Source organism: Mustela lutreola, chromosome 6 (genome assembly GCF_030435805.1).
Source record: "Mustela lutreola isolate mMusLut2 chromosome 6, mMusLut2.pri, whole genome shotgun sequence".
NCBI lineage: Eukaryota > Metazoa > Chordata > Mammalia > Carnivora > Mustelidae > Mustela > Mustela lutreola.
Genome location: NC_081295.1, coordinates 86,488,699 through 86,501,958, shown reverse-complemented (window position 1 = coordinate 86,501,958; position 13,260 = coordinate 86,488,699). Strand labels below are relative to the sequence as shown.

General features: G+C 41.9%; 1 protein-coding gene across 1 annotated transcript in view; it reads right to left on the bottom strand.

Moving 5' to 3' along the window:
- DNAH8 (dynein axonemal heavy chain 8) overlaps positions 1–13,260 on the bottom strand; it is a 377,764-nt gene that overhangs the window by 49,375 nt on the left and 315,129 nt on the right. Inside the window, exons 87-88 of the mRNA XM_059177846.1 lie at positions 12,351–12,452; positions 4,906–5,066 (exon numbers count right to left, since the gene is read on the bottom strand). Of these exons, the coding sequence (XP_059033829.1) occupies positions 4,906–5,066; positions 12,351–12,452 (263 nt within the window). The remainder of the gene's footprint in view (positions 1–4,905; positions 5,067–12,350; positions 12,453–13,260) is intronic.

Here is a 13,260-nt window from a genome sequence, read left to right as displayed (position 1 = left end):
AGAGTCACTGCTTGCTGGAATGGGAGGGACGTTGTTGGGAGTGGACCTGGGGTAGGTTTTAGCTGAGAAACTTCATCTGCAATTGCTTACTGCCTCCTGGTGGCTGGTGGGGGAACAGCGAGGGGTTAGAACACAGCCCTCCAGGAAGGAGGGCTCGCATGCCTAGGATTCCAGTTATCAGAAATACCAGAGTCAAGAGGAGAAAAAGACCAAACGCAGAGCTGCACAACAGAGCCTACTGCCTGAACAAGAACCAAAAATGGACCACGGTCCCCAGGAGGAAGAGAGCAGGAGTGGGCGGGGAAGACCCAAGGACAGACCAGATGGGAAGTTAAGCATGAAGAGAGATCAGTGGAGAAGGGTCACCGGTCCTAGAAGCTACTTGTTAGCAGAGTGGAGGCAGAATTCTAGCAACTTTCTACTTGATCTTACACAGTGAAATGAGAGATTGCAAGATCCTGACACTCTATTTTGGGAAAAGATAGCTGTGGCATCTAAAGCATGCCAGTCAGCAATGGCAGAGAAGCCTTTGGACAGAGCAGTAAAAAGAGCTACCAAAAGACACAGAAGGCTCACTGTGCTCTCGACCCCACAGGTAGCAGAAATAAATGGATGAAAACTACATAAGGTTCTCAGCCATTGCTCTAAACTTACTAAATCCCACCAGTCTCCTGTGGGACATGTCCTATTGTTTTCGCTCTACCCTCTCTGTCCCCTCATTATTCCTGATCTTGGGCCTGCATCAGTCCACATCTGGATTTATCCATAGGGTCTCCAAGATGGTCTTATTTCAAACACTCCCCAAGTGTAAGGAAATGTACTCAATTTGACTCATAATAAGAGAAAACAAATTAAAACTGTGCTGCGATACCATTTCTCACTTGTCTTATTGGTGAAAATTCAAAATCTTCACCAATACTTTGTTGAAGAGGCTGTGAAGGAAGGGCCCCATCCCATTGTTGTTGAGAACGCAAAGTAGCACAGCCCTGTGGAGGGGGCCTGGCAATATTCACTAATTCCTGATCTAGCAACCCCTACACACAGTCATTTACCCTGAAAATACATCTCCAACAACATGAGAAACCATAACCATGAGAGTAATTGAGGAATTATTTGAGATAGCAAAATTCTGGAAACATCCTAAATGCCTACCCATAGGAGAACAGATGATGAACTGTGATACAAATTAACAATGGAGGCACATGCCACTGTAAAAACAAATTGTGAGAAAGACATGGTAACATATGGAGTGATTATGGGATACATTTTTTAAAGATTTTGTTTATTGATTTATCTTTTAGAAAGAGAGGACGAGCACGCAAGCAGGGGGGGGAGCAGAGGTGTAAGGAGAGAGAGAATCTTAGGCAGGCTCCATAGCAAGGAGTCCAACTCAGGCCTCAATCTCACAACTCTGAGATTGTGATCTGAGCCAAAATCAAGAGTCAGACACTTAACCTACTGAGCCACCAAGATGTCCCACAGGATACATTTTTAACTGAAAAAGATAAGACATAAAATTATATATATGTAAGTTATGGCAACTTTATGTAAGAAAAAGAAAGGTAATAAGATTATATATGTATTTATGTTTTAGCAAAAAGAAACAGGGAAGGGGCACCTGGGTGGCTCAGTCAGTTGAGCATCTGACTCTTGGTTTCAGCTCAAGTCATGATCTCAGTGTCATAGGGTTGAGCCCTGCATCGGGCCCTGAGCTCTGGAGTCTGCTTGAAGATTCTTTCTCTCCCTTTACCCACCTCTACTCCCAATTCATGTGCATGCTCTCTCTTTGTAAATTTTTAAAAATTTAAAAAAAAAAAAAAACAGGGAAGATAACCCAGAAACTAATGCACTTGGTTGTCCATAATGGAAGAGGAAAGTGGGCTGGAAGGGTGTGAGAATACCCCGTTATCCAGTCAGGATTTCCAAGCCATGTCCACGGTTCACATATTTAAGACAATCAACAAAGATGGACAAAAACTAAATGTAGTAAGAATAGAAATAAATAAATGCACCTATCTATCAATTGATAGCATAACCACATAGAAAAAGCAATCTGAGTGATTTTTGAATATAGTACTCTGTACAACCTCAGTGGGATATAGTCTAGGGACAAAAAGAACTGCAAAGAAATCTTGACCTCCACTTAATACATTTGTGGTTGGTAGTGGTATCGGTGGAGTGATTTAGAACAAATGAGTCAATATTGAACTTACTGGGAACCAGAACTCTTACCATGGGAGAAAGGAGATATCAATATTGAAATAGGGATGACAAGGAAGAGACGTGAGGTATACCTTTGCAATTGGAGTTATTAGTATTAGCTCATGACATTACAAACTACTTATTTCCTAGCTCTATCCATTCCAGGGATTATAATCCTACACACACACACAAAGAGAAATAGATATGGTTCCATATGGACATAACTGTTGATCTATAAATACACAAAGATATAAACATAGAAAGAGAAAAAGCAAAATGGTACAAAATGTTAACAATTGATGACTCTGAGTGAAAGGTATATGGTATTCACTGTACTTTTCTGAGGGTTTATAATAGTTCAAAGTAAAGAGTCAAGGGAAAAAAATAGTTTGTCTCAACACTGCCTCCTATCTAGGTTACATCTTAGTTGTACTTTTCTGGGCCTTTGCTAGTTCTGGTTTGTCTTTCTTGGGAGCTAATGACCAAAACTGCTAGGGTCCTATGGGTAAGTCAGGATGAGATGAGTTCAACTCTGCTTTTCGCACTCCCCAGCCAAATCCTATGGTGCTCAACAGCGTCCAGTTCTCTAGGAACTGGCTGTCATGTCTCCTTGGGCTCCTGCCAAGGAGGAAATCAAAGTTCAGCACCCTCGTATATGAGCTGCTTCAAGCACTGATGTATAAGTGCCTTAAAACATTGGCCGTTTTCCTGCCCACCCACATGAACTCATGAGCTGTTTCTGTAGACTATTCCCATTCGTCAGATTCTCCATAACCCAGAAGAACTTAGCATGGCTGGCACATCCATCAGGGAGTCCCTGAGCATCAGGCCCTGTGTAGCAATGGAGACAGAGCAGCAGGAAAAGCAGACCTAAGTTTCGGACCTGATGGTGCTTATGATTAGTGATGGTAGATGGATGGTAGCAAATAAATAAGTGAATACAGAATATACCAGTTGGAGATACAATCTAAAGAAAAGAGCAGGCAAGGAGGATGGAGTCTGGGGTGAGCGCTGGGGAGTGGTCAGCAATTTTTAAACAGGGAAAAGGTAGAGTTTAAGTAAAGACCAGAAAAGGTGGAAAGGTGAGCCGCAATGATACCTGGGGGGAAGGGATGTTCCGGAAGGAGCAAGTATCCCATGGTGGGGAGCCATCTGGCCTGAGTAACAGGAAGCTAGCGGGAGCTGGAGCTGGGCAGTGAGGGAGGGCGAGGGCGGAGGAGACCAGGCCGAGAGGTGGGGGCAGGTGGTCTTAGTGGGCCTTGAAGTTCATCTAGAGGTCACTGTCTGCCTTTGACCTTGACTTGGAGTGAGACAGGAGATTTAGGAGGCTTCTCAACAGAGGAGTGACATGGCCTGCCTCAGATTTTTGAAGTTTCAGCTAAAGCAAAACTATTTCTCTGTGTACTTTCTTTCAGATAATGTTTGAGTTGATTCCAAATGGATCCCTGAGCAACCTTTTTATTTCTTCACCACTTTCCTGTTTTCAGCTAACTTACGAGGGCCTCTTCCAATAACCACCAGAGCCATCACGATTCCATCGTGAGGCTCGAAAAGAGTGATAGCCATTTGTGGTTCTTCTGGGTCCTGCCCACATCTTTGAAGATGATCTCTGAACATGGGAGAGATTGGAGGATTTAGACAATTTAGCATCAGTATGGGTAACAAAGAGGCGAGGAGGTCAAGCCTCACATGAAGGGTGAAGGGCATGTATGCTCAGGGGTAGACAGACAAGTGTGCTGGGACTCGACGGAGGCTGCACAAGGGCAGAGAAGAAGGAAGTGAGAAATGTCCTTGCCACTTTGCACAGTTGTTAAAATTGCAGCAGCTGGTGAGGGACTAGGAGAAAGGCACCCCCCATTCCTTCTCAATGGGTTGTCACAGCTTAAAATCTGCCAGAGGCATCTTGGTCTCTTCCATCCCCCACAACCACTCTCCTAAGTGACATGAACTCCGTGGTCTTTCTTCGATGGGCCAGAGATGACTCTCCGCAGGAGAATCTCAGCGGGGGCTTCTTGGCGCCCTCTCTGTGGAACCAGATAGCCTTGTTTCCAGGCTCCTTCTTTCAAAGGATGGCTCCAAGAAGGGACTTGGGATTTGGATGCATTTCTTGTCTCTTTGCTCATCACCTCTTACCTCAGCGACTAGAGCAGGGGCGTCACGTTGAGCTGAAACCCACAGCCTTTCCTCCGTGCTCTGTGCCCACCATGTGGGTTAGGGACAGAAGGAAGCAAACGAGCAAATAAAGGCACAGGGGTCACAAGAGAGAGGATCAAGGAGGAGCACAATTCCTCACCCTCTCTTTCTGTCCTCCTGGCCCTTTTAGACTCTGTTTATGACCATTACTTTTAATGGATTTTTTTTTTTAAGGTAAGAGGCAAGGAGCTGGGAGGCTATTGCCTTATCCGTAGAAAGCATCAATACCAAGAACACCAGTTGGTTTTATGACATGACAGAAGAGGAATAATCAATGCATAAATCAGAGCTTAAACATCGTCATAAACTCTGGAGCATCAGGATTTAGTGAGGGGAGAGCAGGCCAAGCTATGACAAAGTTGTAATTGGGAGACAGGAAATGACATTATTTTTCACAGCAAAATAAAAAGAAAGAAAAGGAGAGAAATTAAGAGAGAAAATGAAATGCACAGCCTTTGCCAGGCTGAGTTACAAATGATCCCTTAAAATTAAAAAATGTCAGGAACTTACGTGATATCAGCATTAGGGTGCAGCCCAAAGACTTCAGGGTTATCTAGGGATGGCAGTGACTGGATGTACTCAAAATACTGATCCAGGGTTTTGCACAAGGGGATTTTATATCCGGTATAAAAACAGAACGACGGTTCAAACATCTTCTCACTGAACCAGACCTAAACGGGAGAGAAAACAGAAGAAATAAAAGTGATGAACATCTAAATGAAAATATCAGGAAGGAAGGGTCAGCTTATTTCCATTTTAATAGATTTTTATGTTGGGTGTGAAAGAACCTTAAGAAAACCACAGATAGAAATAATTAGCACAAATATGAAGAAAAGAGAGAGGCCACATGATGCAAAAACAGTGGAGCCTAAGCCTCTCCTGGAGACCAAAGGCGCTTGCTAGCAGTGATGAGAGAGAGCCAGTCTTGTAAGCCCACTCTCTGCTCCACTAACTCACAAGCCTCCACCCCGCTTTTGAAGATGAATGGGAACACCCTGCAGAGAGGAGGCCATAACCACACACATGAGAAAGGATCTTGGCAATTCCATGGCCTCCCTTCGCCCCCAAAACAAGGTTCATGCCGGGAATGTGCTGTGCTCAGGGTGGCTCACAGCAGCACCGTGCACCCCACAAGGCCAGGAAAACTTAACAATCATCTCCCCTTCCACCCAGAGCTGGAGAGTTCCCTCTGTTAATTAAGTTATGTCCCTGGCCACAAGAAGCAAATGTATCCAACCGTCTTATTGTTTGCCTGAAGACACCCTTTTCTCATTCCATATGAATTGATTATCTGTAATGTAAAAGCAAGAGAACAAATATATACTTGGTGTGAACAGACTTATTATGAAGAGGGGGAAAAAAAAAAGAATGCTGAATGCCTAGGAGCCAGATTTGAGGCAATGACTTCTGTGTCTAACAGAGCAATTTTCTCAGCAGGAAGGGAAATAATAGGAAGACAGCAGGAACAGAAGTGCAGGCAGGACGTCTGAATCACTCAGAGGACTTGATGTGAAAAGAGGTGGGCACTGTGCTTTACTTCAGTGGTTTACACTTTCTCTAGCATCTTCCTTCCGTATCCTTCTTCCAGCTCTTTTTAGGTCCAGTGATCACTCTGAAATGTCCTGTGTGCTGGTTCTCTCTTCTGTCCTCACCCCTCCCCCCACCAAGCCCCTCCCCCCGCCAACCCCCCCCCCCCACCCTGTTCTTTCCTAGTTAACTCCTGTACACTAGGCATGGAGCTTAGAACTGGAATAGAAGGCAAGGATGAGTCACATACGGTTCTTTCCTCCAAGGAGCTTGTGACCCACTGGTGGGATGAGTCAATTACATAACACACCATAGTGCAAAGTCCACTAAGGTAAGAGCCAGAGGAAGTAAAAATAAGCAAAATAAAAGCAGGCTCAGAGCAGGAAGAGAGACTCGCCAGCTGGACATCAGGGTAAAGTAGCCACAAGGAGGTTAGGTCAGCAGGTCAGAAGGTAGGATTGAAGCAGAGACCGAGGTAGGGGAAGGCAGCATGTGGGTTCCATGGTGCTTTCTGCGGCCTTCTTCAGTAACATTTCCCGGTAACCCCGTGTCCTTACAGCCAGAGATGCTGACTCACCTCTCTGGTTACTGAAGGGCCATCTGGTACAGGTGAGGGGAAGGAACTGATGAGACAGGAGGCTGAAGGGAGTGCAGGGGGAAGTGTACATTCGGGGGAGAAAGGGGCAGGGCTGCCCAGTGCTCAGAGAGTTTTGGAGCCATTGAAGGTGGAGCAGCCCTAAGGGAAGTCAGGAGAGAGACAGAAAGAAAGAAGTGGAGGCTGGGGGGAGGGGGCAGGGCATGAGGAAAAGCTGCCCAGGGGCCAAAGAATGTAAAATGGTGGGATGACTTTTCATTTAGGGCAGTAATTCAAGCCCAGATGGGCTTCCCCAGGTGGGGCTTGCAGCATTCCGATATGGGGTTAGGGTATGCCAACTAGTCTTCTATTGCCCTGAATATGGGGGGGGGGGCGGTGTGGGGTGGGAATAGGGAAGAAGTAGAAGAGGAGGAAGACAGATTCAGGTTAGAGGGAGGAAATGTCCACCTTGAGGTCTTGAAGGTGCAACAGTTTGAGCAACAGGCTCTCTTCCTTTCCCCCTCTTTGCCCACAAGCCACTTTGAGCTGCGATCCAGAGAGCCGGCTTTGGGTCTGATGTGGAGGGCAAAGAGGTCTCTTAGAAATCCCCTTTACTGAGCCAGTAAACTGTGGTGTTCCTGCCACCTTAAAGTAAGGCAGTTTCAATAAAACAAAGACAAACCCACTAGATCAGGACTCTCCTTGAACTCTACTTTTTAGAAAAAGTCTAAGCAATTTTTTTTAAGCTAATAAAAAGTATTGTTAAAAAAAAAAAAAAAAGTATGCCTGATTTTCAAGTTGTGCTCTGGGGACAGTGAAAATTCAATCCAGTCTACTCTGTTTTAGATGACTATGACCCCAGGCACACAAAACTCAGTCTTCTGAGATTAAATTACGTTTATCATCATCAACAAACATGTACTGAGTGTCTCCTAGGTGCTAGAAAGGACACAGAGCCTTAGATGACCTGTTTCTTATTTTAATGGGCTTACAATCTAGTGGGGGAGGCTGAACACATGTATTAGGACCACACATTTCTTTTCCCACTCTCCAAGGCAACTACTTCACTTCCCTTCCCCTTTCTTCAAAGGTCCCAAACTTGCCATACCCTCCCCTCAGCTGATGACCTGCGTCCCCTTAGCTAATGATGCTTCTTATTTCATTCTGAGCATAGATAAGATGAGAAGAAAACAACCCCATCTTCCTCTACCAAGTCGTCCAGTCTTTGCCATCCATAGGTTTCCTAGGCTTGCCCCATCATAAGGAATGGACTGCCCTCCTTCTAACAACCAGGACACATATTGGTAAATCTAAATCAGCACTGGTTGCAAAATTATCATAATGAGTAACAGGAATGGGAATAAAAATGAGGAGCCAAAATTCTCCATAGCTTTAATATGGAAGATGCAAATCAGAAAGGCTCGAAAATAACGCCTAAAATGTAGGGTTAGATTTTCACTTAAGTAATCATGTTAGAAAAGGCAAAGACTAAAAATAGAATAGATAATTTTCAAACCAATCAGAAATATAAAAACGCATTTTTAAAAAGCGAAAAAGGAAAAAAAGGCCAAAAAAAAGTATGGCTACTGAAAGAAGGGGTCATGAAAGCCTACCATACAAAGATGGTAGGATAAGTTAAAACATAGCAACAATCACAATAATCAAATTACTCATTTGTCTGTTAAAATACAGAGCTCTTCAGACTAGAGATTAAAAATTCCAGTTATCTATTGTTTATAAGAGATAAATCTGACACATAATGACATAGAAAGGTTGAAATAAAAGAAATAGAAAAATGTATACCAGGTATACTAAAATTAAGTATCTCTAACCATTAAAAGACTAATAAGAGAGTGAAGAGGCAAGGCTTAGTATGGGAAAAGAAATTTACAACCACATGATCAACAAAGAAATTACATCCAGAATATGCAAAAAGATCCTGTAGATCAATATTTTAAAAAGACAGATAATACAAGAAAAATAGAGGTGAGAACATACAAGCAAGTCACAAAGGAGAAAACTGAAACAGTGAATCAACATGTGAGGGTACTCAAGTCCATTAGCATTCACAGAAACAAAAATGAAAACCAAAGTGAGATACCATTATATATCCACCAGAATGGCTAACATTTAAGAGGCTAATGATGCCCAGTGTTGGTGAAGATGTGGCTTAATGGGATAACACATTCTTCTGCTGGACGTATTCTTGGAGACCAGATTGGTGTGACTGACTAAAACAGAAAGTACACAAACCCTATAACCTAGCAGTTCAGCTCCTAATAGAAAGGCATATTCATGTGCTCCAAGAACCTCATACAAAAATGTCCCCAGATGCATTATTTGTAATAGCACCAAATGGAAACAATCCTAATTTCCACCAATACAATACAATGGAACCCAACACAGTAAAGGAAACGAGTAGACTACATTTGCAACAGGGGTAAGTCTCAAAATACCATATTGAGAAAAAGACGGCAGGCACCAAAATGAGAACATAGTCTATGGGTCCATTTATATGAAGTTCAAAAACAGGAAAAATTGAACTATGTTAATAAGGAGTACTTCCTTAGATGGTACAAGCATAGTGAGAAGAAACGGTTTGTGTAAAAGTCTATATTGTGATTACCTTGAGGGAATGTGGAGTTGTGATGGAGAAGGGGCATGCGTGAGTCTTTGGGGGAGCTAGAAATATTCTATGTCTAGTTGAGGAGACTTATTCAACTATATGTTTATGCTTTATACATTTTTCTGTATATTTCATATTTCTTAAAAGTTGGTTGCTTTTTAAAAGATTTATCACCCAAATACTAGGTACAGGTAAAGTCCTTTTCCTCATCTTCCTTGACCTCTCTCAGTTAACCATTTCCTCTTTCTTGATACATTAAAGTACTCAGAACCCGGTCCTTAGCTTTTCTTTCTCTACTCTTTCTCAGATGGTGCTCTCATCTGTTATCTTGACTTCAAATGCCATCTATATGCTGACAAATTCCAACTCTTTTTCTCTAACCCTGACCTCTCTCCTGAGCTCCAGAACCATAAATCCAACTGCCTTGTTTACCTTCCTTCATTCTCTTATTCAACATGTATTTATTGATGAGGTAGTATGTTCTAGCTTCTGCTCTGCATGCTGAGAATCTGGCAGTGATGTAATCAGGTAAAGTCCCTGCCTTTAGGGAACCTCAGTGGTAGACAACTCCATTTTGTGTGTCTAGCGGGCATCTCAAAAGTCACATGATCAGAACAGAGCTCCTAATTTTTGGCCCCAGTCAATAAAACTCATTCTTTCTATAGACCTTCTCCTCTGTAAATAGTTTGATTCTCTCCCCAGTTGTTTAAGTCAAAACTAGGAGTGATTCTTGACCCCCTCATCTTTTGCCATTAGCATTCTGCTGGTAGTTCTGTACAATACATGCAAAAATCTAATCACCTTTCAGCATCTCGAGTACAAGACTCCAATTTTAGGTTCTTTTGCAATTATTCTAACACACAGTATACAAGACATCTTTTTATTCCTTTAGATATCAGGTATAGAGGTGAGTTCACCATATTTCTTTATTTTATCATACTCATGAGTCTTGGGCCCCCCTTTTTTGAGAGGCAGAGAGAGAGAGAGAGCAAGCAAGGAGAAGGGGTGGTGGGGGGAGAGCCCAGCACAGAGCCCAATGTAAGGCTCAATCTCACAACCTGAGATCATGACTTCAGCTGAAATCAAGAGTCAGACACCTAACTAACTGAGCTACCCAGAGGGCCAGAGTTGAGGCCCCTTTTATTTTTGCTTTTCCCCATTCAGTCTAGATCTCCACTCCCAGTCTCCTTCCCTCTGAGGGCATCTATTTAAATGTGCTTGACCTCTGTCCTTGTGAAATATACAAGTATTACATTATAGATCTCATTTTATTTTTTTTAGGCTGTATACTCAACACTAAGTTTTTCAAATCTATGCATGATGTCATATGGATCATTTCTTCCAAGTGCTACATTATATTCCATGATAGGCATCACAACATTGAACTCATCTACTCCCCCGTGGCCGACTCCTACTTCTACAGCTTCCTAGTACTTCCTGTAACTTCCTACAACTTCCTACTACTACAAATAATACTATGAGCAATATCTTTGTACATGTCCATGGACACCTGTTTGCAAATTTCTCTGGGACATATACTCAGGAGTGGGAGTCTGGTCAGAAAGTATCACCCGCTTGATATGACCAAAGGTGGCCAGACTGTACCCCAGAAGGGGGAGCAATAGTATTCCATTGTGCTCATTTCACTACTTCTTAAGATATTTAGGCATTTGTAGTGGATGTTGTGACGTACCACCAGTTCCTTCTTCAGGACCCAGGCACTCACTCTCAGCTGTCTGGAGTATTGACTACTCAAGGCTCATCACACTGTCCCTCCCAAGGTATTGCCCTGGCAGAAGGGAGCCTGCCTCAACCAAGGTCATGGCCTGGGGAAGAGGAAACCACAAGCAACCCAACCTATGATGGTTACCTTCAGTTCCACACACAACACTGCCATAAACATCATTATACACGTTCATTTGTACACTTTTTCTAGAAATGTTCTGGGATGTGTCTATCTAGAATACTTAATTTCAGTAAGTTTTGCCCAGTCGTTTTCCAGGAGGCCCACTTAATCTCCAGCAGTCAGGCCCCCACTTCCACACAACACTTATCATCTTCCACCTTTCTCCATATACAGCTTTGAGAGGCAGAGAGAGAGAGCAAGCAAGGAGAAGGGGTGGTGGGGGGAGAGTCTTTTCCTGGAGGAAATATCTCAAAAAGGAAGCATGAGCTACAGCTTTAAGAAAAACTTGCAAAAATAAATAAGGATTGAAAGAAAAATCAGATTCCTGGTCAACCTCCAATTTACCAAAATATTGCCAAAGCTTATGCTTTGCTGTTTTTTTTTTTTAAAGATTTTATTTATTTATTTGACAGAGAGAGATCACAAGTAGGCAGAGAGGCAGGCAGAGAGAGAGAGAGGAGGAAGCAGGCTCCCCACTGAGCACAGAGCCCGATGCGGGACTCGATCCCAGGACCCTGAGATCATGACCTGAGCCGAAGGCAGCGGCTTAATCCACTGAGCCACCCAGGCGCCCTGCTTTGCTGTTTTTGTCAAGGAGAAAAAACATCACTGAAACAGATAATTGTCAATATAGATCCTACTATAAGGAATTCAGATAATCATAAAATACTTAACATATCTGATTTTTCCCACTTAGGTAATACATATTGCTTCTCTAACATGTAAAAATTTTAAGAAGAGTTTGAGTCTTATATTTATACATTTTATCACGATGAGAAAACTGTAATTGCTAAGGAATAATTTTCACTAGAAAATGTCCGCCAGTATGATGTATGTAGATTTTACTGGACACAGAAGGAAAAAATGAACAGTTTTTCAGTTGTGTGTCCTAATGGAAAAGATGAGAATACTAAAATCATGGTTAATTCTCCAGTCACTTATTTGGGGGTTTGAAATCTTCCTGAGACTTACACTCTAAGAAAGTAGCAAATAAGCGGTCATGTTTTGATGGAGGAGGGACAGTGGCGAGAGACCCTAAAAATATGCAACTCATTTATACAGGGGAAAATTTACAGACTATTGGAAGTTGACCACTATTATCCTCTTGACCACAGGTAGATTGCTAGTTGGTTGGGCTTGGATTTTGGTTTTGGTTTTGGTTTTGGTTTTGGTTTTGCTGGCTGGTTTCTTTTCAGCAGCTCTGCAATCTGGGTTTTTCCCGCCCTTAAGTTTGGCTCACCAATTATAAACAAACAAATATTCTTATTTAAAAGGAAAATAAAATGAAATGTGTCCCATGCTTTTCCTGTAAATTGACTTACCCTAGCAAAGCAATTGAGTAGACGTTTATCAAAGTCATCTGTCACTCTGCCTCCGTATTGAACTTCTCCAATCATGTACCGAACTGTACTCCATGATACACCCTTTATTAAAAATACAAAAGATTATTCATTGTCAATCCAAACAAGTAACTCTAAACATTTCAAGTCTTTTCCTGGAGGAAATATCTCAAAAAGGAAGCATGAGCTAGATCACTTTTAAAATGACTCACATTCTTCTATTAGTAACTCTTTTGCTATTACATGATGGAAACTGCCAGGGTTTGGTCATCAAAGAAAAATCTACAATACTAAATAACAAGGGAATATATTACTCATTATTTAAAATAGGGGGAAAAGACAATTTTTTCACTCGGTGGATGCAATCCTCTATAATATTCATTATAGTAATGCCAAGCTGTTAGAAAAAAGAAAAAAGGGGGCAAAATCAAGTAATCAACTGTTTAATGTGCTTTCTTAGTAATATATTTTCTGAATCAGTATGAGAACAACCAGAAAATTATTCATCCACAGCATTTTTCTACAATGCAATCCTTTGCTGTCTCATTCTGTGAGCTATGACTAAATCAAAGTATTTATTAATTTCCATAGCAATCTTATCCTGGCAATACATTACAGATATTAATAGGTTTTTTTTTTTATTTAATACATTTGGGGTAGGAAAAGTAAGAATGCTTGATTTTAAAAAATTTATTTTCTTTTGGCTAAATTCTGATTCATCAGCTCCACTGCCTTTCAAGGCAACTATTTCAAGGTTAACTATTATTTGTGTATACAAATGATAAATAATAACAGACTGTGAACCCATACGATGTATTTTTCATCAAACTGTCATACTCAATTTAATATCCCTTTGTAACTTCAAGAAAAAGTAATGGTTTGATTCTAGATC